We start from the raw sequence: 26,447 nt of genomic DNA, 5'->3' as shown, positions 1-26,447 counted from the left end.
AGAGCTAACCCAATGACTGCATCCGGGTTGTTGAACTCTAACTTCGTACGTCTGGCATAGGTCTGGACTTTATGTTTAAGAGGTCTTGAGACCTGAGACCAGCGTTTTCTCCCCTAAATTTCTTCTGCAGACGAGCAAAATAAGGGCTCAATCGTCTGCGGGTGGGAGTGACGGTCTCGGTAAGACACGCCCACAACCACCGAGGATACTTCTGTGCGCCGATCAAGGCCTGCTGAACCCTTTTGTCCTTCGACATTGTTTCTCCCCTGGGCTTGGGAGCTTGCAAGAGGTCCCGGACTGGGAGAACGACTGGCGCGCACAGAAGTACCCTCACGCACAACACTGACACACTTTGCGCTAATCACTTATCACTTTGATTTTCTGTTTGCACTTATTTCACTGAACTCGAAACTTTAAGTGGTTTATACCTGAAACACGCAATTCTATCCTTTCTCAAAAGTTAGTAATTGCGAAAACAGAATTACAATGTAACAGAAAAATCTAATGAAAGATAAATAATTCAGTGGCTGGAAAGAGACTAAACACTAGATCACTCTAGAAACGTTTACTTTCTTCCCCTAAAGAGACTAGGGAGAAGAGCAAAAACGATAACAACGTTACTCGTACGCCTGGCAGGCTTGAATGAAACGTTTATCCTCCTCTTTCTCCCTCCGTCTCTATCTCTCTCTCTCTCTCTCTCTCTCTTGACTTAGAACCTGAGAGAAGAGCCCAATCATATATATCGTTAAAACATATTATTGTTAAAGGAAAAAACTGAAATATTTCCCAAAATGAAAAGTTCCTTTATTAGGATTAAAACCATTAAGTTAAGAAAGAATGAACAAAACGCTAGACACGGTTACTCTTACTGCAACGTGAAACCGTGAAAATTCTTTCTCTATCGTAACGATAGAGTGAAAGTTGAACGTTCTGAACGTCAACAACTGCAGAGACAAAACAAAACGTTAGTTCAACTTTGAAAACAGTACTAGACTATCAAAGAAATTCTTTCAAAGACATTAAAATAGCATAATATGTTAACAGGTAAAACCGAAATGACGGGCTCAATGTTAATTAACTTCGGTACCAAGAAAAGACCGCCTACTATTAGGAAGGTCGAATATAAACAAATATAAAAATTAATTTTAATAAGTTATAAAAAAAGGAAGTTAATCGAAGAGGCCTATAAGAGGCGGAGAGATATAAAATAAATCTATAACTTTTGTTAAGCAAAATTAAGAAAGAGAGTCTATACTCTCTTAGACACCAACACTTCCGTCTAAGGGAAGGGTCGGCCATTTAAAGGTGAAAGAGAGTTCATACTCTCTTCGTCACCATAATTAATCAAATTAATTCCAAAAGCTAACTAAGCTAATATAGAAGTTTCCAGTAAAGCGACAGCCGAAATCAAAGAGAAATACTTCACCAAAGTCGTGAAAATACTCCAAGAACATAAGCGTATCCCAGAACGTCTTGCCGGAAGCACGACAGAGGAATAATTGAGGAGGTGTCAACAAGAAGTACTTGAGTACCTGGCCACAGGTGGCGCTGGTAAGTACACCCCCTTCTAGTATTGTGATAGCTGGCGTATCCCTCCATAGAATTCTGTCGGGCAACGGAGTTGACAGCTACATGATTATCGGGTAAGTTTAATATTGAAAAATAACATTTTTCAATATTAAACTTAGCCGGTGATTATATAAGCTGATTCACACCCAGGGGGGTGGGTGGAGACCAGCATTACTTGTTTACATTATTATGAGCTAAGTATTTTGTATTTCATTTTAGCAGTTATTCAAAATAACAAACATAAAATAAATAAGTACCTGGTAAGGAAGTCGACTTGAACAATTACTCTGCCTTTTTAAGTACGTCTTCCTTACGGAGCCTCGCGATCCTATTAGGATGCTGAGCGACCCCTAGGATCTGAAGTATCAAGGGTTGCAACCCATACAACAGGACCTCATCAAAACCTCTAATCTAGGCGCTTCTCAAGAAATGACTTTGACCACCCGCCAAATTAAGTAGGATGCGAAAGGCTTCTTAGCCTTCCGGACAACCCAAAAAACAATAATAAAACATTTCAAGAGAAAGATTAAAAAGGTTATGGAATTAGGGAATTGTAGTGGTTGAGCCCTCACCCACTACTGCACTCGTTGCTACGAATGGTCCCAGAGTGTAGCAGTTCTCGTAAAGAGACTGGACATTCTTAAGATAAAAAGACGCGAATACTGACTTGCTTTTCCAATAGGTTGCGTCGATTATACTTTGCAGAGATCTATTTTGTTTAAAGGCCACGGAAGTTGCGACAGCTCTAACTTCGTGTGTCCTTACCTTCAGCAAAGCTTGGTCTTCCTCATTCAGATGGGAATGAGCTTCTCGTATTAACAGTCTGATAAAATAAGATAAAGCATTCTTTGACATAGGCAAAGATGGTTTCTTAACTGAACACCATAAAGCTTCAGACGGGCCTCGTAAAGGTTTAGTTCGTTTTAAATAGAACTTAAGAGCTCTTACAGGACATAAGACTCTTTCTAGTTCATTTCTAACCATACGATAAGTTTGGAATATCGAACGATAATGGCCAAGGCCGAGAAGGCAGCTCGTTTTTGGCTAGAAAACCAAGTTGTAGAACATGTAGCCGTTTCGGATGAGAATCCGATGTTCTTGCTGAAGGCATGAATCTCACTGACTCTTTTAGCTGTGGCTAAGCATACCAGGAAAAGAGTCTTTAAGGTGAGATCTTTCAGGGAGGCTGATTGTAGCGGTTCGAACCTGTCTGACATAAGGAATCTTAGTACCACGTCTAAATTCCAACCAGGTGTAACCAAACGACGCTCCTTCGTGGTCTCAAAAGACTTAAAGAGGTCCTGTAGATCTTTATTGTTGGAAAGATCTAAGCCTCTGTGACGGAAGACTGATGCCAACATGCTTCTGTAACCCTTGATAGTGGGACCTGAAAGAGATCGTTCTTTCCTCAGATATAAGAGGAAGTCAGCTATTTGAGTTACAGAGGTACTGGTCGAGGATACAGATACTGACTTGCACCAGTTCGGAAGATTTCCCACTTCGATTGGTAGACTCTAAGGGTGGATGTTCTCCTTGCTCTAGCAATCGCTCTGGCTGCCTCCTTCGAAAAGCCTCTAGCTCTCGAGAGTCTTTCGATAGTCTGAAGGCAGTCAGACGAAGAGCGTGGAGGCCTTGGTGTACCTTCTTTACGCGTGGCTGACGTAGAAGGTCCACCCTTAGGGGAAGTGTTCTGGGAACGTCTACTAGCCATCGAAGTACCTCGGTGAACCATTCTCTCGCGGGCCAGAGGGAAGCAACTAGCGTCAACCTTGTCCCTTCGTGAGAGGCGAACTTCTGCAGTACCTTGTTGACAATCTTCAACGGAGGGAATGCATATAGATCTAGATGTGACCAATCTAGTAGAAAGGCATCTATATGAACTGCTGCTGGGTCCGGGATTGGTGAGCAAAATATTGGGAGCCTCTTGGTCATCGAGGTTGCGAAGAGATCTATGGTTGGCTGGCCCCAGGTGGCCCAAAGTCTCTTGCATACATCCTTGTGGAGGGTCCATTCTGTTGGAATTATTTGTCCCTTCCGACTGAGACAATCTGCCATGACATTCAAGTTGCCTTGGATGAACCTCGTTACTAGTGATATGTCTAGACCTTTTGACCAGGTGAGGAGGTCCCTTGCGATCTCGTACAATGTCAGAGAGTAGGTCCCTCCTTGCTTGGAGATGTACGCCAAAGCCGTGGTGTTGTCCGAGTTCACCTCCACCACTTTGCCTTGAAGGAGAGACCTGAAGCTTTTCCAGGTCAGATGTACTGCCAGTAGCTCCTTGCAGTTGAAATGCATTGTCCTTTGACTCGAGTTCCATAATCCCGAGCATTCCCGACCGTCTAATGTCGCACCCCAGCCTACGTCCGATGCGTCCGAGAAGAGAACGTGGTTGGGAGTCTGAACAGTCAGGGGAAGACCCTCTCTAAGGTTGATATAGTCCTTTCACCAAGTCAGACAAGACTTTATCTTTCCGGAAACCGGGATCGAGACCGCTTCTAGCGTCTTGTCCTTTTTCCAGTGAAAAGCTAGATGGTATAGAAGAGGACGGAGGTGTAGTCTTCCTAGTGACACAAATTGATCCACGGATGACAGTGTCCCTACCAGACTCATCCACAGCCTGACTGGGCAGCGTTCCTTCTTCAGCATCTTCTGGATGGATAGCAGGGCTGGGGGCTGATCGTCTTGTTCAGCAACGTCCTCATCAGAGGGTTCCTCATCCGAAACTGATGAGGAAACGGCAACGGAGTGGGCAACGTCTGACTCGCTGAATCCGGTCGCACTGGTGGATGCGTGACGGAGCCGGACGCAATATCATGGAACTGCTGCACAGTCTGTGAACTGTCAACAACCATGGGTGCGCGAGGAAGTACAGCGTCAACCCGAAACTGTCTAGACTGTCTGGGTTGTGCAGTCAACACCCTACCGGGTTGCTGAGGTTGACGCACTGCGTCACAACAAGTCACCTCTGCTGGTTGTTGAACGTCCTGAACGTCAACAACCACCTCCGAGCGTCGCTTAACGTCAACGTGCGACTGGCAACCCACACTGGGTCGCATCGGTGGAGGAACCACCTCAACTGGCAGACGCGAGTAGGTTACCTCAGCGTCAACAGGGCGCACAACCGACCGGTTGGAAGGTTGTTGGCCAGAAGGAGGAACCACCTCAACTGGCAGACGCGAGTAGGTTACCTCAGCGTCAACAGGGCGCACAACCAACCGGTTGGAAGGTTGTTGGCCAGAAGGAGGAACCACCTCAACTGGCAGACGCGAGTAGGTTACCTCAGCGTCAACAGGGCGCACAACCGACCGGTTGGAAGGTTGTTGGCCAGAAGGTTCTTCTCTGCATTTAAGTCCTCTATCAAGGACGCAAGCTTGGACTGCATGTCTTGCAGCAAAGCCCATCTAGGGTCTACGGGAGCAGGTGTGGCAACAGACGGGGTTAGCGACTGAGGCGGAACCATTTACCATCCCTGAAAGCCTTGTTATGTGTGACATAATAGTACAGCAAAACTTCAAAGGCTCGACAAAAGTTGAGAAGTTGACCTGTAAACAACTTGGAGCGTCTCCTGGCTAGGCGCCAGGGCGAGTCTACCAGAATTGAGAAGTCTATCTGGGCAGAGGCATGAACTCCCAAGCCGAGAACTTCTCTCGTGACCTATCAGACTCTCGCTCTATAAGCCAGTTTAAAAGAAGGGAAATCAAAGGCTGTATCCCTAAAACTCCTCCTGGTGCAAAAACCAGTTGCCTAGCCAACGTAACGCTCTCTAGGAGAGCGAGAGAGCACTAGCTTAAAAACAACGGCTTCGAAGTAGCTAGGCCTAGTGTAAGTTCTGACGTTAGGCGAACGAGGAGCAGCAGTTACAAGATCCGGACGAAGATCCTTAAAAAATCATCATGATTTAATTAAAGTCCATAGGAGGCTAAGCAGCTTAAGGCTCCTCTCCAAATGACAGAGTCCTCAAGGGAATATCAGTAGGAGGGAGAACAGCAACTTCCTCATCTACAGGATCCTTGTCCGATAAAAGCTAGGTTACCTCAGTGAGTCTCTCACTGGTGCATTAGTAGCAGACCAGAAGGCAACGTCATGTAACTACTTGACAGTCTGTGAACTGTCAACCACAACAGGTGCGTGAGGACATACAGTGTCCACTCGAGACTGCTTTGACTGTCTAGACTGAGCAGTCAAAACAACTCTAGAATGCGGAGGTTGACGCACCGCGTCAAAACAAAACAACTTAGACTGTTGTTGTACCTCTCGAACGTCAACGGAAGGTTCCGTGCGTTACTGAACGTCAACATGCGGCTGGCAGGGTACACTGGAACGCATGGGTGGCGGGACTCTCTCAGCTGGAGTGCGGCAGAAGGTCGCCTCAGCGTCCACAGGACGCACAACCATGGTTGGTTGTAGGCTAAAGGTTGGTGCAGTGTCAACCTTCTCCGCACGAAAGTCCCGCATCAATGACGTTAACTGAGACTGCATGGTCTGCAGCAAAGACCACTTAGGGTCTACAGGAGCAGGTGCGGCAACAGACGGTGTGACTGCCTGATGCGGTACCGCTTTGCCTCTCTTAGGAGGTGAGCAGTCGTCGGAAGACTGCAGCGAGTCCGAACTGACCCAGTGGCTACAACTGGGCCGTTAGACTTGCGCGGAAGGGACCGACTTGCGCTTAATAAGCCGCGAGACCTTGGTCCATGGTTTCTTACGAGAAACCTCTTCCGCAGACGAGAAATAAATGGGCTCTCTCGTCTTTGTGTGGGTGGGGCGATCTTGGGTAGATACGCCCGAAACCACGGAGGGAAAAAACGTCTGTTCGTTGATCAAGGCCTCTCGAACCCATAAGTCGTTCGACATTACTTCTCCCCTGGGCTTGGGAGCTTGCAAGAGGTCCCGGACTAGGTGAACGACAGGCACGAACAGACGAACCCTCGGACGCAACACTGTAACACTTTGCGCATATCACTTTATCGATTTTCTGTTTTGCACTTATTTCACTGAAATCGAAACTTTTACTGATTTCTACCTGAAACACGCAATTCTACCCTTCATCAAAAGGTAGTAATTGCGAAATCAGTCGTATAATGCAGCTCATTAATACTAGCAAAAAACAGAAAACATATATAAAGATAAAAAATTCAGTGGCTGGGAAAGAGACTAAACACTAGTTCAAATAAACTACGTTTACAATCTCTCACCGCACATAGCCTGGGGACAAGAATAAAACCCTAGAAACGTTTTACCTTCTTCCCCGTACAGCGACTAGGGACGAGAGTAACACGAGAACGTTACCCGCTTGAACGGAACGTTTTCTCTCCTCTCTCTCCCTCCGTCTCTATCTCTCTCTCTCTTTCTCTCTTGATTTCGCACCTAAGAGAAGAGCCCAATTATATATCGTCAAAAAAAACATGTTATTTGACTAAAGGAAAAAACTGAAAGGTTTTCCAAATAAAAAGTTCCTTTAATTTAGAATTTAAAACATTTAAGCTAAGAAAGAAAGAACAAAACGTCAGAATCGATTTACTCTTACTGCAAAGTGAAACCATGATACACTCTCTCTCTATCGTAACGATAGAGCGCATGTTGAACGTCCTGAACGTCAACAACTGCGTAGTCTAAAAAACTAAACGTAGTTCATCTTTGAAAACAGTACGAAGACTATCAAAGAAATTCTTTCATAAAACATTAAATTTAAAAAGTTTTAAATTCTTTAAAGGCTAAATACGATATAACAGGCTCAACGTTGATTAACTTCGGTTCCAAGTTAGGACCGCCTACTATCAGGAAAGGTCGCATATAAACAAAACATAAAAATTTATTTTTATATGTTTATAATAAATGGAAAGTTAATCGAAGAGGCCTAATAAAGGCGGAGAGATATAAAATATATAGATCTATAACGTGTTAAGCAAAATTACTAAAAACCTAAACACACTTCCGTCTAAGGGAAGGGTCGGCCATTTAAAAGTGAAAGAGAGTCCATACTCTCTTTGTCACCATAATTAAATCTATCCAAAACGAGTTCAAGTTTTGAGATGAAGATAAAACACCTGCATAGCGAAAGCTCAAAACTAGAATAGTGTACTTCACCAAATAGTTGTGAAAACAAATCCAGTTAGTAACAGCGAATTAGTAGGTCTTGCCGGTAGCCCGACAGAGAGAAAATTGGTTCTGTGTTTACATTGAGTACTGAGTACCTGCTCGACAGATGGCGCTGTTGATGTACACCCCCTACCTGCATAGCGATCGCTGGCGTATTTTGAACGTAGAGTTTTCTGTCGAGCAACAGAGTTGCAGCTTATATAATCACCGGCTAAGTTTAATATTGAAAATTCAAAATCTCTTGCGCAGCTTAGCGCATATAAGCCAGGTGTACCCCAGCGCCCTCGCGGTACCACAGGTAGAACTATACCCAACCAATTCAGATTTTCCATGCCCCATGGTCTCTAGAGGGGAGGAGGGTGGGTCTAAAACTTATATAACCAGCGGGTATATTCAAAAATTTATTTTATTATGAAAATATCATTTTTAAATATAAAACTTACCCGCTAGTTATATAATGGCTGATTGACACCCATTGGTGGCGGGTCAGAGACAGCTGCATAATTGGAAATTCACTTAAGAGTTACATAAACAACTTAAGTGGTTCAAACCTGATAAGGAAGCTAACAGCAATGCTCTGCCTCATTTTGTCTGCTATCCTTAGGAGATCCAGTGATCCACTCGGGGCTGATGATCTCTAAGAGCTGTCAAACGGTACAACCACCTATGACATAACAGGACCTCAACTAATACCCTTGTTCCGGGTGCTCTCTAGGAACAAAATGACCACCTGACTAGGTCAAAGATTGCGGAAGATTGCCGAGCAATCTTCACATACAATCATAAAAATATATATAACAGTGCCAAGAGAAGAACAGGGGTACTAGGAATTTAGGGAAATGTAGTGGAGAATGTTTCACCTACAACTGCACTCGTTGCTGCAAGTGATCCCAAAATGTAGACGTCTTCATAGAGACTGAACACGGTAAAAGTAATGCAAGGCGAATACAGGATTACCCCTTCACAAGACTGTATACGAGATGCTTTGCAGGGAACAGTTTAGTTTAAAAATTACAGAAGTTTCTACAGCTCTAACTACGTGTCTTTACTCTTTCAACATCTTATGATCTGTCACCCACCCGTGTGGAAGAACCTTTGTAATCAAAGTCTATACGAGATGACAGAATGTTTAGACATGGATAGCGCAGGCTTCTTGACCATGCACCTAAGAGTTATGAATAAACTCTTAAATTCTTTGTTCTTGTCCCAATAAAACTTCATCGTTTTAATCGGGCAAAAAACTCTTCTCAGCCCATCACAAACCAAATTCGAGAGAATAGTGATCCCGAAAGATTTAGGCTATGGACGAGAAAGATGTTTATTAATGACCAAGAATCCAGGTTGCAAGGTACCTATGGCTTAACCAATGTGAAGTCCGTGTTCTTGCTAAAAGAGTGAACTTCACTGATTCTCAACTATGGTAGACTTACTCAGAAAGTCTCCAAAGTTAGGCCTTAAAAAGAAACCAAGTGTAAAGGGTCGGATCTGTCACTACCGCGAAGCTCCAGAAACGAACCCTAAATTTCAGGCTGGAGCATCTTGCTGATGCCTCCAAGTCCTCTCAAATGATCTGAGATGATCTATAAAGTCTCTATTTGATAGAACCAATCTTCTGCGTCTGAAGACAGATGCCCGGATATTCCTGTACCCTTTGACGGTCGAGGAGGGAAGAAAATGTGATTTCTTCTAAGGTCTAAGAGTTACCTAATGAAGAGCCGGCTCTAGCTCTACACCACTCCATAAAGCACTCTAATTGGGTTGGAAAACCTTGAGGCTAATGTTCTTTGTACAAGCTAAAGCCTCAGCTGTCTCCTTCGAACAACCCTCTAGATCTTAGGGGTTTTCCAAAATACTGGAGGCAGCTAGACCTAAAGCTTGATGGTTCAACATAAAACGTTCATGAACCTGACACGGGGAAAAGGACTAAAGACATGCTTCCAGCATGCACCCAGTATGGTCCCAGCATGAGTCCACAACAGTTCCAGCATGTTGCCTACACTCAAAATGTCGTGAGAGAGAATCGGGATCTAGAACCGCCTCCCAAAACTCGTCCATATCGGTCGCAAGAAACCGATATTAAAGCTAGGCTTGTTGAAAAGAAGCGTCAACCACGTGAACCTCAAGCTGTGAGGTTAAGACTCGATTCGTGTGTAATCAGCGAGTGTTCAACAAACTTAAAGTCAAAGCTTGACAAGAGGGAGTGTTAGGTGGGAGGCCAGAGAGACGCGAAGGAGAGACAATAGTCTGGTTAAACTGCTGTGAAAAAAGACTTGACTGTATGCGTCTAGCATGCGACCATAATGTCGCATGTGGTTGCATTTCCGTAAGGTGTCAGCGTGCTGTATGCGTTCACCTTGTCGTGTGGGTACAGCGCTGTGTGTGTGCCCCGCTTGTTGTAAATCTACAGCGTGCTGCGTGGATGCAACAGCATCGCGTCCGTTGATTGACGGAAAGACGGAACTGATTGCCGAGAGTTGTCCACGTGTAGGATGCGTCCGCATGAGTGATAGTCACGCGTCCCGCAGAACGCGCAAATGGGACAACTTGTTGAAAGGATCAACTTTGACTGTTAGCGTCCAACATACGACCAGGCTGGCGTCTGCGTCTGGGACTGCGTGAGGGAGAGACCAGAACTTGCGTCTGCGTCTGCATGACTTCTGCCATAAGAGAGAGACCAGACTGCTACAAGCACCCGCTCTAACGCTTCTCATAACACGAGCATATCTCTGCGAGGAGGCGTTACTAAGCATAGGAGAACTATGCCTTCTGACACAAATCGGAAAACCATTTCTTTGATCATGGTAGTCCTTAGATTCTTTAGGAGAAAATTTTCTCCCCTCGAGAATCGTAAACGCTAAACACAGATGAAATAGACCTCTTTAAGCTCAGACCAAATCTACACTCACGGGGTAGTGAGTGCGCCAACTCAAGCATGGGCGAAGGCCGGGAGAAAAAATCAACCGCAGTTCTGTGAGCGACCTGGGAGAGTCCCTATGACATTTCAAGCGCGCCTTGTGCGCGAATCGAACGTATCCAATACTGTGAGACACCGTCAACAGTAGTTGCTAGACCTCAGAAGAAAGTAATAGACCTTTCTCCAAACTGGGGAAGGAGAAAGTGTGAACAGAAGCAAACTGAGCCCCTTTTCCCCCGAAGAACTATGTGTCTTACACGATTCTGGTGCTGACACGTCGCCTTCTTCCGAAAAGAAAAAACTTCCGGCGAACGTTAGATACTGCAGGAAAAGTAAATAGAAAACATACGACTCCTGAAAGGTCTTGGACAAATTGATTGGTGACTACCAATTCTAGGTTATGCGTCCTTCGATGAGGACAAAGTCCGTCCTCCCTGAAAGTGAGTCAGAATCCAGAGGAAGAGCTAGGATTGTATGTGACTTGTCTGACTTACGCTTCTCTCGTGGAAGAAAAAACACACTCGATTGCTTCCTGTTCAAGCATCAAAACACGACTGCTGCGAAGGTAAGTTCTGTTCGCGTGCATACATGACGAGTAACTACCTAGTCTGGTAGACAGGGAAAACGTAGAATTTTATTCTCGTCAGGGAACTGCATTCTAATATGCAGAAAACAGTTACAAGGGCCCTGATACCATAGCGATGAAGAACTGATCGCTTCAAGACATTCCAACTCCACTCTTTTCAAGATACTATGTCACATGGTTGTCATGTCATAGCTCGCCAATCATAGGCGAAGAAAAGAGCATCACAGTACTTCATCATTCCAAAGTGGAGAGAGACCGTCTTGGACTGCATCAACAATATCAGCCGGCGGAACAGACGTTTAATGCACAAGGTCCGCGAAGAACCTCAGCCTACCGACCTTCCTTCTCCCAAGGGTTGGAACGTAAGATAGAGATATAGGACTAGGGGCAAGGTGAAAACGAACAAACATCTCCTCCAGAGCACTGCGCTATGTTTACGAGTCACTAACAAGAGCGGTTTAAAAACATAAAACATTAAATAATAAAAGATCTGCCCGTGGAGGGAGATATACTTTCACGTTCTATTCTCATAAAGGCCCTAATGCCCTTTCTGTTGTAGCAGCTGCAAGCGCTGTATCAGTCTCTAAGTAAGGTTCGTTATTTTCCTGAGAATGATTTAATGTTAATTCATTACTTTATTTTACCATTAATTTACTAGGCCATCGTTTCCTAAAGGAGCCCTTTGGGTTAAAGCATCTTGCTTTCCCAACTAGGGTTGTAACTGGCTTGTAATACAAATAAAATAAAATAAATAACGACACCATCAACTCAACTAGCGAAAACTCTGAAGACGAAACGAGGAGCAGCAGGTATAAAATATGAGGGAAACTCTTTAGAAAAATTCTCATGAGTTTCTGAAAGTTATTCCCTTCCTTTAACAATCTCTATCCTAGGAAGAGAAGTCTTGATTCATAGGAATCCACTCCTTATGATTCTGAATTCAGACCTCAAAACTTAGGGGTTTTAATTCTAGTTCTCCCAACCAAGAGTTAGCCCAGCCAGCCTTGGTCCGAGAACATAATACAGTATCTTTCTAGTTAAGATTTATTTCTTAATATAGCACCTGAGCAACAATAACTTAACACTAGACATTCATGGTCAGGTAGACATCAAAGTCTATAGTCATAAGTAGCGAAGCGTCCACCCCGACGCTGAAGCGCCCACACTGATGCTGAAGCGCCCACACTGATGCTGAAGCGCCCACACTAGCGCTGAAGCGTCCACACTGGTGCTGAAGCGTCCATACTGACGCTGAAGTGTCCATACTGACACTGAAAGCGTCTACACTGACGTGGCGCTTCGCTCCATTCCGTCGACGTTCCGTTTCCGTTGCCGCACCGTTCCGATGACACTTCGCCGGCTCTGCTACCTGGCGAACGACGGCGTGTCTGTATAGACTGATACTAGGTGCTATGAGCCGTCGGTTTGCGTCGAGCAGTCGAAGTAAAGCATCCACTTTCCCCCACCATTGAACATTGCGGTTGGTAGGCCGCCTGTGCGACAACGAGTCCTCACCGTTAAAGAAACGCCGCCTGTGCGTCCATGTCAAAGACCGGAATCAAGACACCCAACCGCACTGTTAACGGCAGGCTGAAAAGACTGCATAAACGAAGATAGAAGCTGTTTCATGCCTAACTACAAAGATCAAGGATCAATCTTAGGCGAAACGTATTCAGTATTATCTTCGTCGAACCATAGCGCTAGCCACTGTTGAGAGACGACACCCATCAGGTGGGGTGGCAGCACTGCGTTTGCGCCGCATGAAACGTAACACTCAAGAGGACTTCAGTTCGGGTCTAAAAGACTGTAACGCCTGGTTACCCTCTCGATTCCTTTCGCCATTTGACTTGACTTCTCCCCTGGGTCCGGGAGCTCGACAGAGGTCTAAGGCTAGGATAACGACAGGTCCGAATAGAAGCACTCTCCACTGAATAAAATTCACTGCACAATTTATCACTAAAAAATTTGCACTTTACTCTTCGGCACAAACATAGTTTCATAATTACCTGAAAGCCAAAGTATACACTCTCTCAAAGGAAATGAACTCAGTAGGGAGAGACTTATCATTCTGTCACTGGACAATTGTTGGAATGGGAAAGCAAAAGTACCGAATCCCATATAAATGTAACAAAGTATTAAATATCAAATATTACCTTAATAGATATAATAATTATAAATTAAAATAAACCCTTAAATTAAGGGGTTCCAATAAAAGATGAATCATCACTCGCATCATTGGAACATCTACAAATAATATACGAACAATTTAGTATTCCGAAAACCACCAAAGCAACAACGATACATAGAATCGTGCGCTACGACGAATGTAAAGAATACTGCATCGTATAAAATAAACTGAACTATAACTTCCTTTAATCTTTGACTAAGGAAAAATACTGAAAGGATCAATTAATAGTAAAATAAAATGTTCCTTTTATAAAGTACAATTAAAGACTTGGGAAGTAAGAAGAAAGTACTTTTCATGAAATCGCTACAATATATGTAACATCGTAACGATACTGATTACTGCGTAACAAAAATAAACTGACGTTAATACATCACCAAATAACGTCCAAACAGAGTAAGAAAACAAGAGAGAATTTCCAATAGTTCAGCCAGCTATGGCGGCAGAGAAAATCTGAATTGGTTGGGTATAGTTCTACCTGTGGTACCGCGAGGGAGCTGGGGTACACCTGGCTTATATGCGCTAAGCTGCGCAAGAGATTTTGAATTTTCTGCCGTGGGCGTCGGGGACTTAAGCCATTATATAATCAGCGGTTAAGTTTTATATTTAAAATTAGTGGTTCAGCATAATTCCAGGACGTGTCCCAACGAACTACAATCTTAAAAAGGGGTAGGAATGTAGATTGTTGGGATTAGCGAAAACATGAGTCCGAACATTACTAAATTTTCAAGCTTGCGCCACCGGCTGATAGGCGAACGAAGCACCGCCCAACGGGCGTTATTTTAGTCAGGCAGGAAGCAATGCTTGGGGGAGATTTTATAATCAAGTAACTTAGCCGTGGCTTCAGCGACTGATGCATTATAACAACCTTTCCCTACTTAACATTTCATGATAATTATTACAGCTATATTAAATGCCCCTGTAAAGGACGTGTCCGAACCAACGACAAACTTAAGCGAGAGGTAAAAATGATATTTTAATTATAAAATAAATTTTTTAATATACTTACCCGGTGAATATATAATAGCTGCTGCTCAGCGGCTCGACAGAAAACACACAAAAAACTCGCGAGCGATCGCTATGAAGGTTGCGGGTGTGCCCACCAGCGCCAACTATCGGCCAGATACCACACATGCATGTAAACAAGCCTTCAATTCTTCTCGTCCCGCTGCGTCTCTATTGGGGAGGAAGGGAGGGCCTTTAATTTATATATTCACCGGGTAAGTATATTCAAAAATTTATTTTATAATTAAAATATCATTTTTAAATATTTAACTTAGCCGGTGAATATATAATAGCTGATTCACACCCAAGGCGGTGGGTAGAGACCAGAGTTAATTAAGTTTACAGCGTATATGCTTAGAGTTTTTGACAGTTATCAATATAACAAAACCAAAATATATAGGTACCTGGTAAGGAAGTTGACTTAGACGATTACTCTGCCTTGTAAGTCTGTCTTCCTCACGAAGCCCAGCGATCCTCTTAGGATGCTGAAGGACTCCCAGGAGCTGAAGTATGAAGGGTTGCAACCCATACCAACAGGACCTCATCAAACCCCTAATCTGGGCGCTCTCAAGAAATGACTTTGACCACCCGCCAAATCAACCAGGATGCGAAAGGCTTCTTAGCCTTCCGTACAACCCAAAAAAAAAAAAATATTAAAAAAAACATTTCAAGAGACAGATTAAAAAAGGATATTGGAATTAGGGAAGTGTAGTGGTAGAACCCTCACCCACTACTGCACTCGCTGCAATGAATGGACCCAGTGTGTAGCAGTCCTCGTAAAGAGTCTGGACATCTTTTAAGTAAAATGACGCGAACACTGACTTGCTTCTCCAAAAAGTCGCGTCCATGATACTTTGCAGAGATCTATTTTGCTTGAAGGCCACGGAGGTTGCTATAGCTCTAACTTCGTGCGTCTTAACCTTAAGCAAAGATTGGTCTTTCTCATTCAAGTGGGAATGAGCTTCTCGTATTAAAAATCTGATAAAATATGACAAAGCATTCTTTGACATAGGCAATGATGGTTTCTTGACTGAGCACCATAATGCCTCAGATTTACCTCGTAATGACTTAGTACGAGCTAAATAGAACTTAAGAGCTCTAACAGGACATAACACTCTTTCCAGTTCGTTGCCTACGATCTCTGATAAACAAGGAATATCAAAAGATTTAGGCCAAGGACGAGAAGGCAGTTCATTTTTGGCCAGGAAACCAAGTTGAAGAGAACAAGTGGCTTTTTCTGTAGAAAAGCCGATGTTTTTACTGAAGGCATGCAGTTCACTGACTCTTTTAGCTGAGGCCAAGCACACTAGGAAAAGTGTCTTGAGAGTGAGATCCTTCAGGGAGGCTGAATGTAATGGCTCAAACCTGTCTGACATGAGGAACCTTAGGACCACGTCTAAGTTCCATCCAGGAGTTGCCAAACGACGTTCCTTAGAGGTTTCAAAAGACTTAAGGAGATCTTGTAGATCTTTATTGTTGGAAAGATCTAAGCCTCTATGCCGAAAGACCGAAGCCAACATGCTCCTGTAGCCCTTGATCGTGGTAGCTGAAAGGGAGCGAACTTTTCTCAGGTGTAAGAGAAAATCAGCGATTTGGGCTACAGAGGTACTGGACGAGGACACAGATGCTGACTTGCACCAGTCTCGGAAGACTTCCCACTTCGACTGGTATACTCTAATGGTAGAAGCTCTCCTCGCTCTTGCAATCGCACTGGCTGCCTCCTTCGAAAAGCCTCGAGCTCTAGAGAGTCTTTCGATAGTCTGAAGGCAGTCAGACGAAGAGCGGGGAGGCTTTGGTGTACATTCTTTACGTGGGGCTGACGTAACAGATCTACTCTTAGAGGAAGACTCCTTGGAAAGTCTACCAGCCATCGAAGTACCTCGGTGAACCATTCTCTCGCGGGCCAGAGGGGAGCAACTAACGTCAACCTTGTCCCTTCGTGAGAGGCGAACTTCTGCAGTACCTTGTTGACAATCTTGAATGGTGGGAATGCATATAGGTCCAGATGAGACCAATCTAGAAGAAATGCGTCTATGTGTATTGCTGCTGGGTCTGGGACTGGAGAGCAATAGATTGGAAGTCTCTTGGTCATCGAGGTTGCAAAGAGGTCTATGGTGGGTTGACCCCAAGTCGCCCAAAGACTCTTGCACACGTCCTTGTGGAGGGTCCATTCCGTAGGAATTACCTGACCCCTCCGACTGAGGCAGTCTGCTAAGACGTTCAAGTTGCCCTGGATAAACCTCGTTAACAGGGAGATGCCTCGATCTCTTGACCAAATGAGCAGGTCCCTTGCGATCTCGTACAGCGTCAGGGAGTGGGTGCCTCCTTGCTTGGAAATGTATGCCAAGGCTGTGGTATTGTCGGAGTTGATCTCTACCACTTTGTTTCGAAGGAGACTCTCGAATTTTATCAAGGCCAGGTGGACTGCCAAAAGCTCCTTGCCGTTGATGTGCATGCTCCTCTGACTTGAGGTCCACAGACCTGAGCATTCCCGACCGTCCAGGGTCGCACCCCAACCCAAATCCGACGCGTCTGAGAATAGTACGTGGTTTGGGTTCTGAACTGCTAGGGAAAGTCCCTCTCTCAGACTGATATTGTCGTTCCACCAATTCAGGCATGCCTTTACTGGTTCGGAGATCGGGATTGAGACCGTCTCTAATGTCTTGTCCTTTTTCCAGTGAAAGGCTAGATGGAACTGGAGAGGTCGAAGGTGTAGCCTTCCTAGCGAGACAAACTGCTCCAGGGATGATAGAGTTCCTACTAGACTCATCCAATTCCTGACTGAGCATCGTTCTCTCTTCAACATCAGTTGGACTTTGAGCAGGGCTTGCTCTATTCGGGGGGCAGACGGAAAAGCCCGAAAAACTGGACTGCGAATCTCCATCCCTAAATACAGTATAGTTTGGGATGGAATCAGCTGGGACTTTTCTAGGTTGACCAAAAGTCCCAATTCCTTGGTCAGATCCAATGTCCAATGAAGATCTGCAGACAGCGATGACTGGACGAGGCTCTGAGAAGCCAGTCGTCCAAGTACAGGGAGGCTCGGATTCCCGATAAATGGAGGAATTTTGCTACATTCCTCATAAGCCTCGTAAACACGAGAGGAGCAGGACTTAGGCCAAAGCACAGGGCCCGAAACTGGTATACCACATTGTTGAAAACAAACCTCAGAAACGGTTGGGAATCTGGGTGTATGGGGATGTGGAAGTATGCGTCTCTTAGGTCGAGAGAGACCATCCAGTCTCCCTTTCTGACCGCTGCTAAGACTGATTTCGTGGTCTCCATGGTGAACTTTGTCTTCGTAACAAAGACGTTGAGTGCACTGACGTCTAGCACCGGTCTCCAACCTCCTGTCTTCTTCGGTACTAGGAAGAGACGGTTGTCAAACCCCGGTGATTGAAGGTCCGAGACTTTCACCACCGCTCCCTTCTCTAGCAATAGAGACACTTCTAGGTTCAGGGCTTGTCTCTTTGACTCCTCTCGGTACCTGGGAGAGAGGTCGATGGGGGAAGTCGCTAGAGGAGGTTTGCGTACAAATGGAATTTTGTACCCCTCTCTGAGCAACCTCACAGATTGTTGGTCTGCACCCCTCTTCTCCCAGGCCTGCCAGAAGTTCTTCAGTCTGGCTCCTACTGCTGTCTGAGGCTGCGGGCAGTCAGACTCTGCCACGTGAGGACTTGGCTCCTCTCTTTCCCTCGGCACGAGTACTTCCCCTGCTGGGAGCTCTGCCACGAAAGGGCGGAATAAATCTGGACGCCGGAGTGTCTATCCTAGGTCTAGCAGAAAAGGATGTAGAAGGAGTCCCTTTGCGAGCAGAGGACGCCACCAAGTCATGGGTGTCCTTCTGCACGAGTGAAGAAGCTATGTCCTTAACCAATTGTTGCGGGAACAAAAACTTTGATAAGGGAGCAAAGAGCAGTTCAGATCTCTGACAGGGAGTAACTCCTGCCGAAAGAAAAGAGCAAAGGGACTCTCGCTTCTTTAAGACTCCCGACGTAAAAGATGAGGAGAGCTCATAGGAACCATCGCGGATGGCTTTATCCATACAGGACATAATCAGTAAGGAGACATCTCTATCAGCCGATGAGATTTTCCTACTTAAGGCTCCCAAAGACCAGTCAAGGAAGTTGAAAACTTCAAAGGCTCTGTAAATGCCTTTCAGCAGATGGTCAAGGTCCGAGGAGGACCAACTAATCTTCGAGCGTCTCATGGCTAGGCGGCGGGGAGAGTCTACAAGGCTTGAGAAGTCACCCTGGGCAGAGGCAGGGACTCCCAAGCCGAGAACTTCTCCCATGGCATACCAGACGCTCGATCTAGACGAGAGTTTAGACGGAGGGAAGGCAAATGCCGTCTTCCCCAAACTCCTCTTGGTTTCCAACCAGTCGCCTAAAAGCCGTAAAGCTCTCTTGGAAGAGCGAGAGAGCACAAGTTTTGTAAAGGCTGGCATGTTAGCAGGTAAGCCTAGTGCAAACTCAGACGGTGGCGAGCGAGGAGCAACAGCGACGAAGTGATCGGGAAACAACTCCTTAAAAATTAACATGACTTTCTTAAAGTCCATTGATGGAGGAACTGATCTAGGTTCGTCTATATCCGAAGGATGATCCTCATGCTGAGGGTCAGCAACGTCCTTATCTGGAGGATCCTCATCTGACAACTGCTGAGTAACAAGCAAAGGGGTTGGCAATGCTTGACACGCAGAGTCCACACGCACTGGTGCATTAGTAGTAGTCCAGGACGCAACGTCATGTAACTGCTTAACAGTCTGTGAACTGTCAACAACAACAGGAGCGGGAGGACGCTCGACGTCAACTCGAGACTGTTTTTACTGCCTAGTCTGAGCAGTCAAAACAACTCTAGACTGCGGTGGTTGACGCTCAGCGTCAAAACAAGTCAACTCCAATGGTTGGCGAACGTCCTGAACGTCAACAGGAGCATTAGGAAGTGGCCTAACGTCCAAATGCGGCTGAAAGTCAACACGTGACCGCATCGAGTGAAGCTCTACATAGCGTGACTGACGTGACTTAGCTACGCCAACGTCAACAGGACGAGCAAAGGTTCGTTTGGGCGGCTGAAGGCCAGGATCTCGATGAGATAAACGGCGAGGATCAACGTGAACCTTATCGGCAGAATAGTCTTCCATAAGGGAGGCGAGCTTAGTCTGCATGTCCTGCAGTATAACCCATTTAGGATCAACGAGAATGGGTGCGGTAAACGACGGGGTTAACGTCTGAGACGGCACAACCTTGCCTACACCAAGACTCTCTAAGCCTGTGTAACGTTGTTGCTTAGGCGGCGAGCAGTCATCCGATGACTGCAACGGGTCAGAACTGTCCCAATGACTGCATCCAGGACGCTGGACCTGTCCTGAAGGGACCGACTTTCGCTTAAGGGGCCTAGAAACCTTGCTCCACGGTTTCTTATGCGAAAAGCCTTCGGATGACGAGGAGAAAATGGGCTCTCTCGTCTTATGGTAGGGGCGATCTTGGTGAGACACGCCTGATACCATAGAGGGAACGTCTGTTCGCTGATCAAAGCCTCTCGAACCCATAAGTCGTACGACATTACTTCTCCCCTGGGCTTGGGAGCTTGCAAGAGGTCTCGGACTAGGTGAACGACAGGCACGAACAGACGAACCCTCGGTCGCAACACTGTTCACAACACTTTGCGCACTAATCACTTTCCCACTATTTTCCGCTGTGGCACTCTGACACTTAAACTCTTTAACGTCAGCCATGAGTTGATTACGATCAGTTGCTAACGCTTCAACTCTTTCACCCAAGGCATGAATGGCACGTAACATGTCTTGCATTGATGGTTCCTGAGTGCCAGAAGGGGGGTTAGGTACAACCACTACAGGGGAAGGATTAGGATCAGGGGCATGTGGAGAGGAAAAATCTACTGACCTAGAGGAACTCCTCCTTACCCTATCTCTCTCTAGCTTACGAGAATACTTGTCGTATTCGAGCCAATCGAATTCCGAAAGGCCCACGCATTCCTCACACCGATCTCCTAATTGACAGGTTTTACCCCGACAATTAGAACACACAGTATGTGGGTCGAGAGAGGCCTTTGGAAGACGCCTATTACATTCCCTAGCATTACACTTACGAAATCTAGGGGCTTGTGAAGCGTCAGCCATTTTGAATTAGTCAAAGAAAGTCCAAAAAAACAATCAAAGTCATCAACAATTAAATCTGTCCAATAAAGAGTTCAAGAGTTTAAGTTGAGGAAAAACACCTGCACTGCGAAAGCTCAAACCAAAATGAAGTACTTCACCAAATATGTTGAGAAAACTCCAGGTTATACAGCGAGTATTGATACGTCTTGTCGTCAAGGTCGACAGAGAAGAATTGAAGGCTTGTTTACATGCATGTGTGGTATCTGGCCGATAGTTGGCGCTGGTGGGCACACCCGCAACCTTCATAGCGATCGCTCGCGAGTTTTTGTGTGTGTTTTCTGTCGAGCCGCTGAGCAGCAGCTATTATATATTCACCGGCTAAGTTAAATATTTAAAAATGTATATTGATAGGAGAGCATTAAAATATAAAAACAAACGCGCCATAGCCTGGGACGATACGGGCTCCATCTATCGGGAAATTTTGAGACTAAGCAGGAGCTACCCGTGACTTGTGCGCAGACCGGGATGAACTTAGAAAATATTGCAGTGGTAAAGATAAATTACAATATGTAAAATGACAAAATAACTTTACATTATGGTAGATCAGATCATAATGCAAAACATATTCCACACAAAGAAAATCGATTTCACAAGTATTAAGAAAGATATCGCCTCTCTCAACAAACTACATTCGGGGTGTATGTATGATAGCGGCCACCTGTATGTATTATTATGGCTAACTTTGAATACGGCAGTGTAAGGGGGGTCGCAAGAGGACGTTAACCCGCCGTTAGGTAAGTAGGTAAGGACACGGCTTGTAGCTAAGGTTAGGGAGAAAAGTTTAGGTTAGTAGATGTCCATTTTTAATCCACGCGGGAGGAACTGGCCGCTGATATACAAAGGCTCCCTACATTCTACCCAATAGGACAAATATTTTTTTTCTGATAGAAAATGTTGTCCTGACCAGAAATATAATTTGACTGGTTAGACAGTACTACAGTGGATCCTTCTCTCTGGTTACAGTTCTTTCCCTTTGCCTATACATACACTGATTAGTCTGGCCTATTCCATACAGATTCTCCTCTGTCCTCATACACTAGACAACACTGAGATTACAAAACTATTCTTCTTCACCCAAGGGGTTACCTACTGCAGTGTAATTGTTCCGTGAATACTTTCCTTTTGGTAAGGGTAGAAGAGACTCTAGCTATGGTAAGCAGCTCTTCTAGGAGAAGGACACTCCAAAATCAAACCATTGTTCTCTAGTCTTGGGTAGTGCCATAGCCTCTATACCATGATCTTCAACTGTCTGGGGTTAGAGTTCTTTTGCTTGAGGGTACAATCGGGCACACTATTCTATCTAATTTCTCTTCCTCTTATTTTGTTAATTTTTTATAGTTTATATAGGAAATATGGTTTCATTGTAGTGTATTACATGGCAATGTAACCTAGGATACCAACTACTTTTTCTTATAGGAAAAATTACCCTCCCTTCGAAAATAACACTCGTTCCCGTCGCAAATGAATAGTTTCAGAAATATATATATACATCTATATCCTCCGATAATGGGGGACCCCCAGTGGGAACTCGGGGTTTTGGGTGGGGAAAACATACTGGGGAATCGATATATAACCGTAAAACAAACCTTTTCTTCTCTATACATTTCCTTCTTGTATGTATTATAACCGTAGGTAAATACAAAACAGTATAACTGGATATATTTTGGAGGAGCCGTTTCAAAGGTTATTTCATGTAGTAATACAGTAACCAGTGCTGCCAACGCCTGATGTAGATCAAATGTTAGCATTCCATACCTGATGTAGATCAAATGTTAGCATTCCATGCTAACATTAGCACCCATTTGTACGTTCGTTCGTACCAGTTTTTGGTCTGCGCATATATCACTCCCCTGCGCAAGAGTTCCCCCTCTCCCAATCCCCTCCCCCAATTACTCATTTTATTACCGTATTATTCTCTCATTTTATATTTCCATTCAATATTATTTCTCATACATTCCATTTTACGTTCCTATATTGGGTTTATTTCTTTGGTTATTTCCTTTTCTCTTCCCGGTTTCACATAAATACTTGCTCTGGACTAGTTTTTTTATCCAGTTCATTCTCGGTATAATCATCTCATTTTATATTCCCATTCAATATTATTTACCGTTCATTCCATTTTACCTTCCTATATTGTTTTTATTTATTTTCTTTGGTTATTTCCTTTTCACTCCTCTGTGTCCCATAAATCCTTTCTCTGAACTAATTTCCGTATTTAGTTCATTCATGTTTACCCGCTAGTCTTCTTTGTTTTTCCCTTAACCAATCACCAACCTAGGCCTATGCAGGTATCTCCCTACACCCCCCCCCCTTTCCTTTATCCCTTTGAGCGGTCTTTTCATACCCTTTGTTCCAATGCCTTTTGCGTTGTAACCTTTGATCTGGTGAGACGTTCTACATTCAAAGTGCGGTTTCTTTTTTCGTATTTTGCGATGGAGCAAATTATAGAAACTTGTAGCGGGTGCAGTATTCCGTACCTAAAAGCAGTAGCTAAATTCCATGGTGATTTTTTTTATTCTTCAGGTAATGTTGAACATTTTCTTAAATCTCACAAAGTTATTCCTCAGAGTTTAAAGTGCCCCAAGTGCCGTTCTGTTTTATCTTATAGGCAAGACATTCACGTGTTTTATTGCAATTCTGAATCCATCATTTGTAAAACTAAGAAGAAACGCCGTTGAGGTTATACCGTTACTGCCTATAAAGGTACTTTTTTGGACAAAAGGCGTCTACCCCCATGGAAGATAATATTATGTGCCAACCACTTTTTGCATAAACATTCGGACCATGAGACTCTCATGGATGGTATCGACATATCTTCGAAAACAAGTGTCGATTGGAGAAGTTTCTGTTCAGAGGTTACCGAATACTTCGACGTTTTCTTCATAAAAGTAAGTCATTCCTCAATAGCCATTATACGTGTTTTGTGACCGGGGTACTTCTAGGCAAGGTTAGGTGGGTTTGTTAGGTTCTGTGCTCTTTCTGAACTTTTTATATATATTGTGTAACAGTTATATGGAAAAATTATTTAATATACGAATGGAAATATTTATCATTTCTGCCACTAGTAATGACATCGTGTCGTTGGTAGTTCTGTGTTCCATTCGTCACCGTTGGTAGTACTGTGAATCAAAGTAAGTCATTCCCCAATACTTATTATATGAGTTTTGTGACCGGGGTACTTCTAGGCAAGGTTAGGTGGGTTTGTTAGGTTCTGTGGCCTTTTGGTACTTTTTATTTATTGTTTAATAGTTATATGGACAAATTATTTAATACACGTATGGAAATATTTAGCATTACTGCCTCTAGTAATGTCATCGTGTCGTTGGTAACACTGTACCATTCGTCAACGTTGGTAGTGCTGTCAAACATTGGTAACGTTGAATTAATGTTACCGTCCTCAGTACATCAGTAAGGGAAGTTACAACATTGAAAAAGTTGTTTAAATATTTTAACTTTATATATATGCCAACAGTGTTAATATTTATATGGTACATTTGTATTGTATTACATGGTGTGATTTTCGCACAGGAAATATATGATTTCCTATAGTAGATAACGTGATTTAACAGGTTTTCACATTCATTTCATCCGTAATAACATCAACCAATTCGTCAACTTAAAGTTAGCCGAATTGGTTGGTCTGTTTGTTTGCGATTGAAATGAACATGAAATTCGATTAAATCACGTTATTTACTATAGGAAATCATATATTTTCTGTGCAATATCACACCCTGTAATACAATACAAAGTTACCGGAAATATTTATTCTAATGTTGTTACTGTTCTTAAAATATCTAATTTTTCCTTGTTTCCTTTCCTCACTGGGCTATTTTCCATGTTGGGGCCTGTGGGCTTATAGCATCCTGCTTTTCCAACTAGGGTTGTATCTTAATAATAATAATAATAATAATAATAATAATAATAATAATAATAATAATACCGGTTAGGGGGCCTCACCTGATTCATCTTTGAGAAGTTGCAAATCGCTTAAGAAACCTTTGCACATGGCCCTCTCCATCTCTATCATTCGGAGAGTTAGATCTTTTGGATCCTCTGCTCTGACAGATCTATTGTTGTTGGTCATTCTTACTTTGGGAAAATGCGATGATGTTTCTCGTAATCTTGATTCCTAAGATTCAAAAGCTTTAAAGTGTCTAGATACTGTAGATACAGGTGTTTGTTTACAATTCTTCTTCACTTCAAATTCTTCAATTACGTTGTGGTCTCGTGGACATCTTTTCTGTTGCTGTGAGAGGTTGATAATATCATTGTTGTCACCTGGACAAATCATAAGAGGCTAGGGAGGTTATGCTCATGGGCGCCTTTGTTTTAAAAATCCATCAAGAAACTTCTTAAAGGCACTTAAAGATTGGCTACTTATCACTTCAGAGTTCTTGGTTCCTGGTTCATATTTGCTCAATTCGCAAAATAAGTTTGCGGGCACTCTATAGCCTTAGAGTTGGAGATGGGTGCAAAGTTTTCTAAGCCTATTCTTATTATCGTAATTAAGCTTATCTTCATCATCATCATCTCCAACTATGCCTATTGACACAAAGGGCCTCGGTTAGATTTCGCCGGTCGTCTCTCTCTTGATCTCCAAATTCAATACTACTTCACACTTCATAGTCCTCAGCCATGCAGGTCAGGGTCTTCCAGCTCTTCTAGTACCTTGTAGAGCCCAGTTTAACGTTTGGTGAACTAATCTCGCTTGCGGAGTGCGAAGAGCATGCCCGAACCATCTCCATCATGAACTCATCCACATATGGTACTCGAGTAATCTTTCTTTTAGTTTCATTTCTAATCCTGTTATGGCATTTAACTCCCAATATCCTTCTGATGGCTTTGTCCTCAAATCTATTGGAGATTGTTTCATTGTCATACCATGACTCCTGTCTAGAGGGTTATAAACATTAAGTTATATACATTGTTCATCATTTATTCTTAATATGTTTTATGTTCATTTGAGTTATATACATTGTTCATCATTTATTCTTAATATGTTTTATGTTCATTTCAGATTGACCTTTGAATAAATGGGTCAAGCTCTTATTTATTGTCCATACAGTAACACCCATCTCACTAAGCTGATATAGAGTCTGATTTTTATACGTAGGCTAGGCAAATTTCAGGCGATTTGATTTCCAAATTTTATTTAACCTAATCATTGTCTGATTTGCTTTTTTCAATCTTTCACTAAACTCTAATTCTAAAGACCCTGTATTAGAGATCATAGTTTCTAAATACTTAAATGATTCTACTACATTAATCATTTCTCCTCTCAATGATATTTCATCTTTCATTACATGCTCCGTTCTCATCATCTGTGTCTTTCTTCTATTTATCTTGAGCCCAACCTCGTGTGATATTTCATGCATTCTGGTAAGTAAGCATTGCAAATCTTTTGGTGTTCTGCCAACAAGAACAGCATCATCAGCATACTTTAGGTCTGCTAAATTCCTATCACCAATTCAGTCCAATCCTTCTCCACCATCTCCGACTATTCTACACATTACAAAATCCTTAAGGAGGATAAACAGCATAGGTAACAACACATTCCCTTGGAGTACTCCGCTGTTCACTAGAAATTCGTTTGAGAAGACTTCATTAACATTAACTTTGCACTTTCTATGCTCATGAACAGTCTTAATCAAATTTACATATTTAAGAGGAATTCAATAATAACGCAGGACATTCCATAAAATCATTTTACCTGTAGGCCTACCATAAATAGATTAATAGGAACTTCCCAATCTTTACTTTTATCCCATTCTACCTTGAAATCAGATAGGATAGCAACTTGCTATTATCAATTTTGGCAACCTATTGTGGTCAGTTTGGACTTTTTAAATTCTTCTTTCATGTGCATAGCCCTACTTATAAATACAACCAGATCTCTACTAGGATTTTGCAAGGT

At 43.5% G+C, this 26,447-nt stretch overlaps 1 protein-coding gene across 1 annotated transcript in view; it reads right to left on the bottom strand.

Moving 5' to 3' along the window:
• The window catches only part of LOC137624665 (uncharacterized), a 239,904-nt gene extending 214,954 nt beyond the window's left edge, over nucleotides 1-24,950 (bottom strand). Inside the window, exon 1 of the mRNA XM_068355624.1 lies at nucleotides 24,491-24,950. Coding sequence (XP_068211725.1) covers nucleotides 24,491-24,617 — 127 coding nt within the window. The 5' untranslated portion in view covers nucleotides 24,618-24,950. The remainder of the gene's footprint in view (nucleotides 1-24,490) is intronic.
• Nucleotides 24,951-26,447: the final 1,497 nt, after the last annotated feature.

The sequence above is a fragment of the Palaemon carinicauda genome, chromosome 31, assembly GCF_036898095.1.
Source record: "Palaemon carinicauda isolate YSFRI2023 chromosome 31, ASM3689809v2, whole genome shotgun sequence".
In the NCBI taxonomy this organism is placed as follows: domain Eukaryota; kingdom Metazoa; phylum Arthropoda; class Malacostraca; order Decapoda; family Palaemonidae; genus Palaemon; species Palaemon carinicauda.
This window is presented reverse-complemented; position numbering and strand designations above follow the sequence as displayed.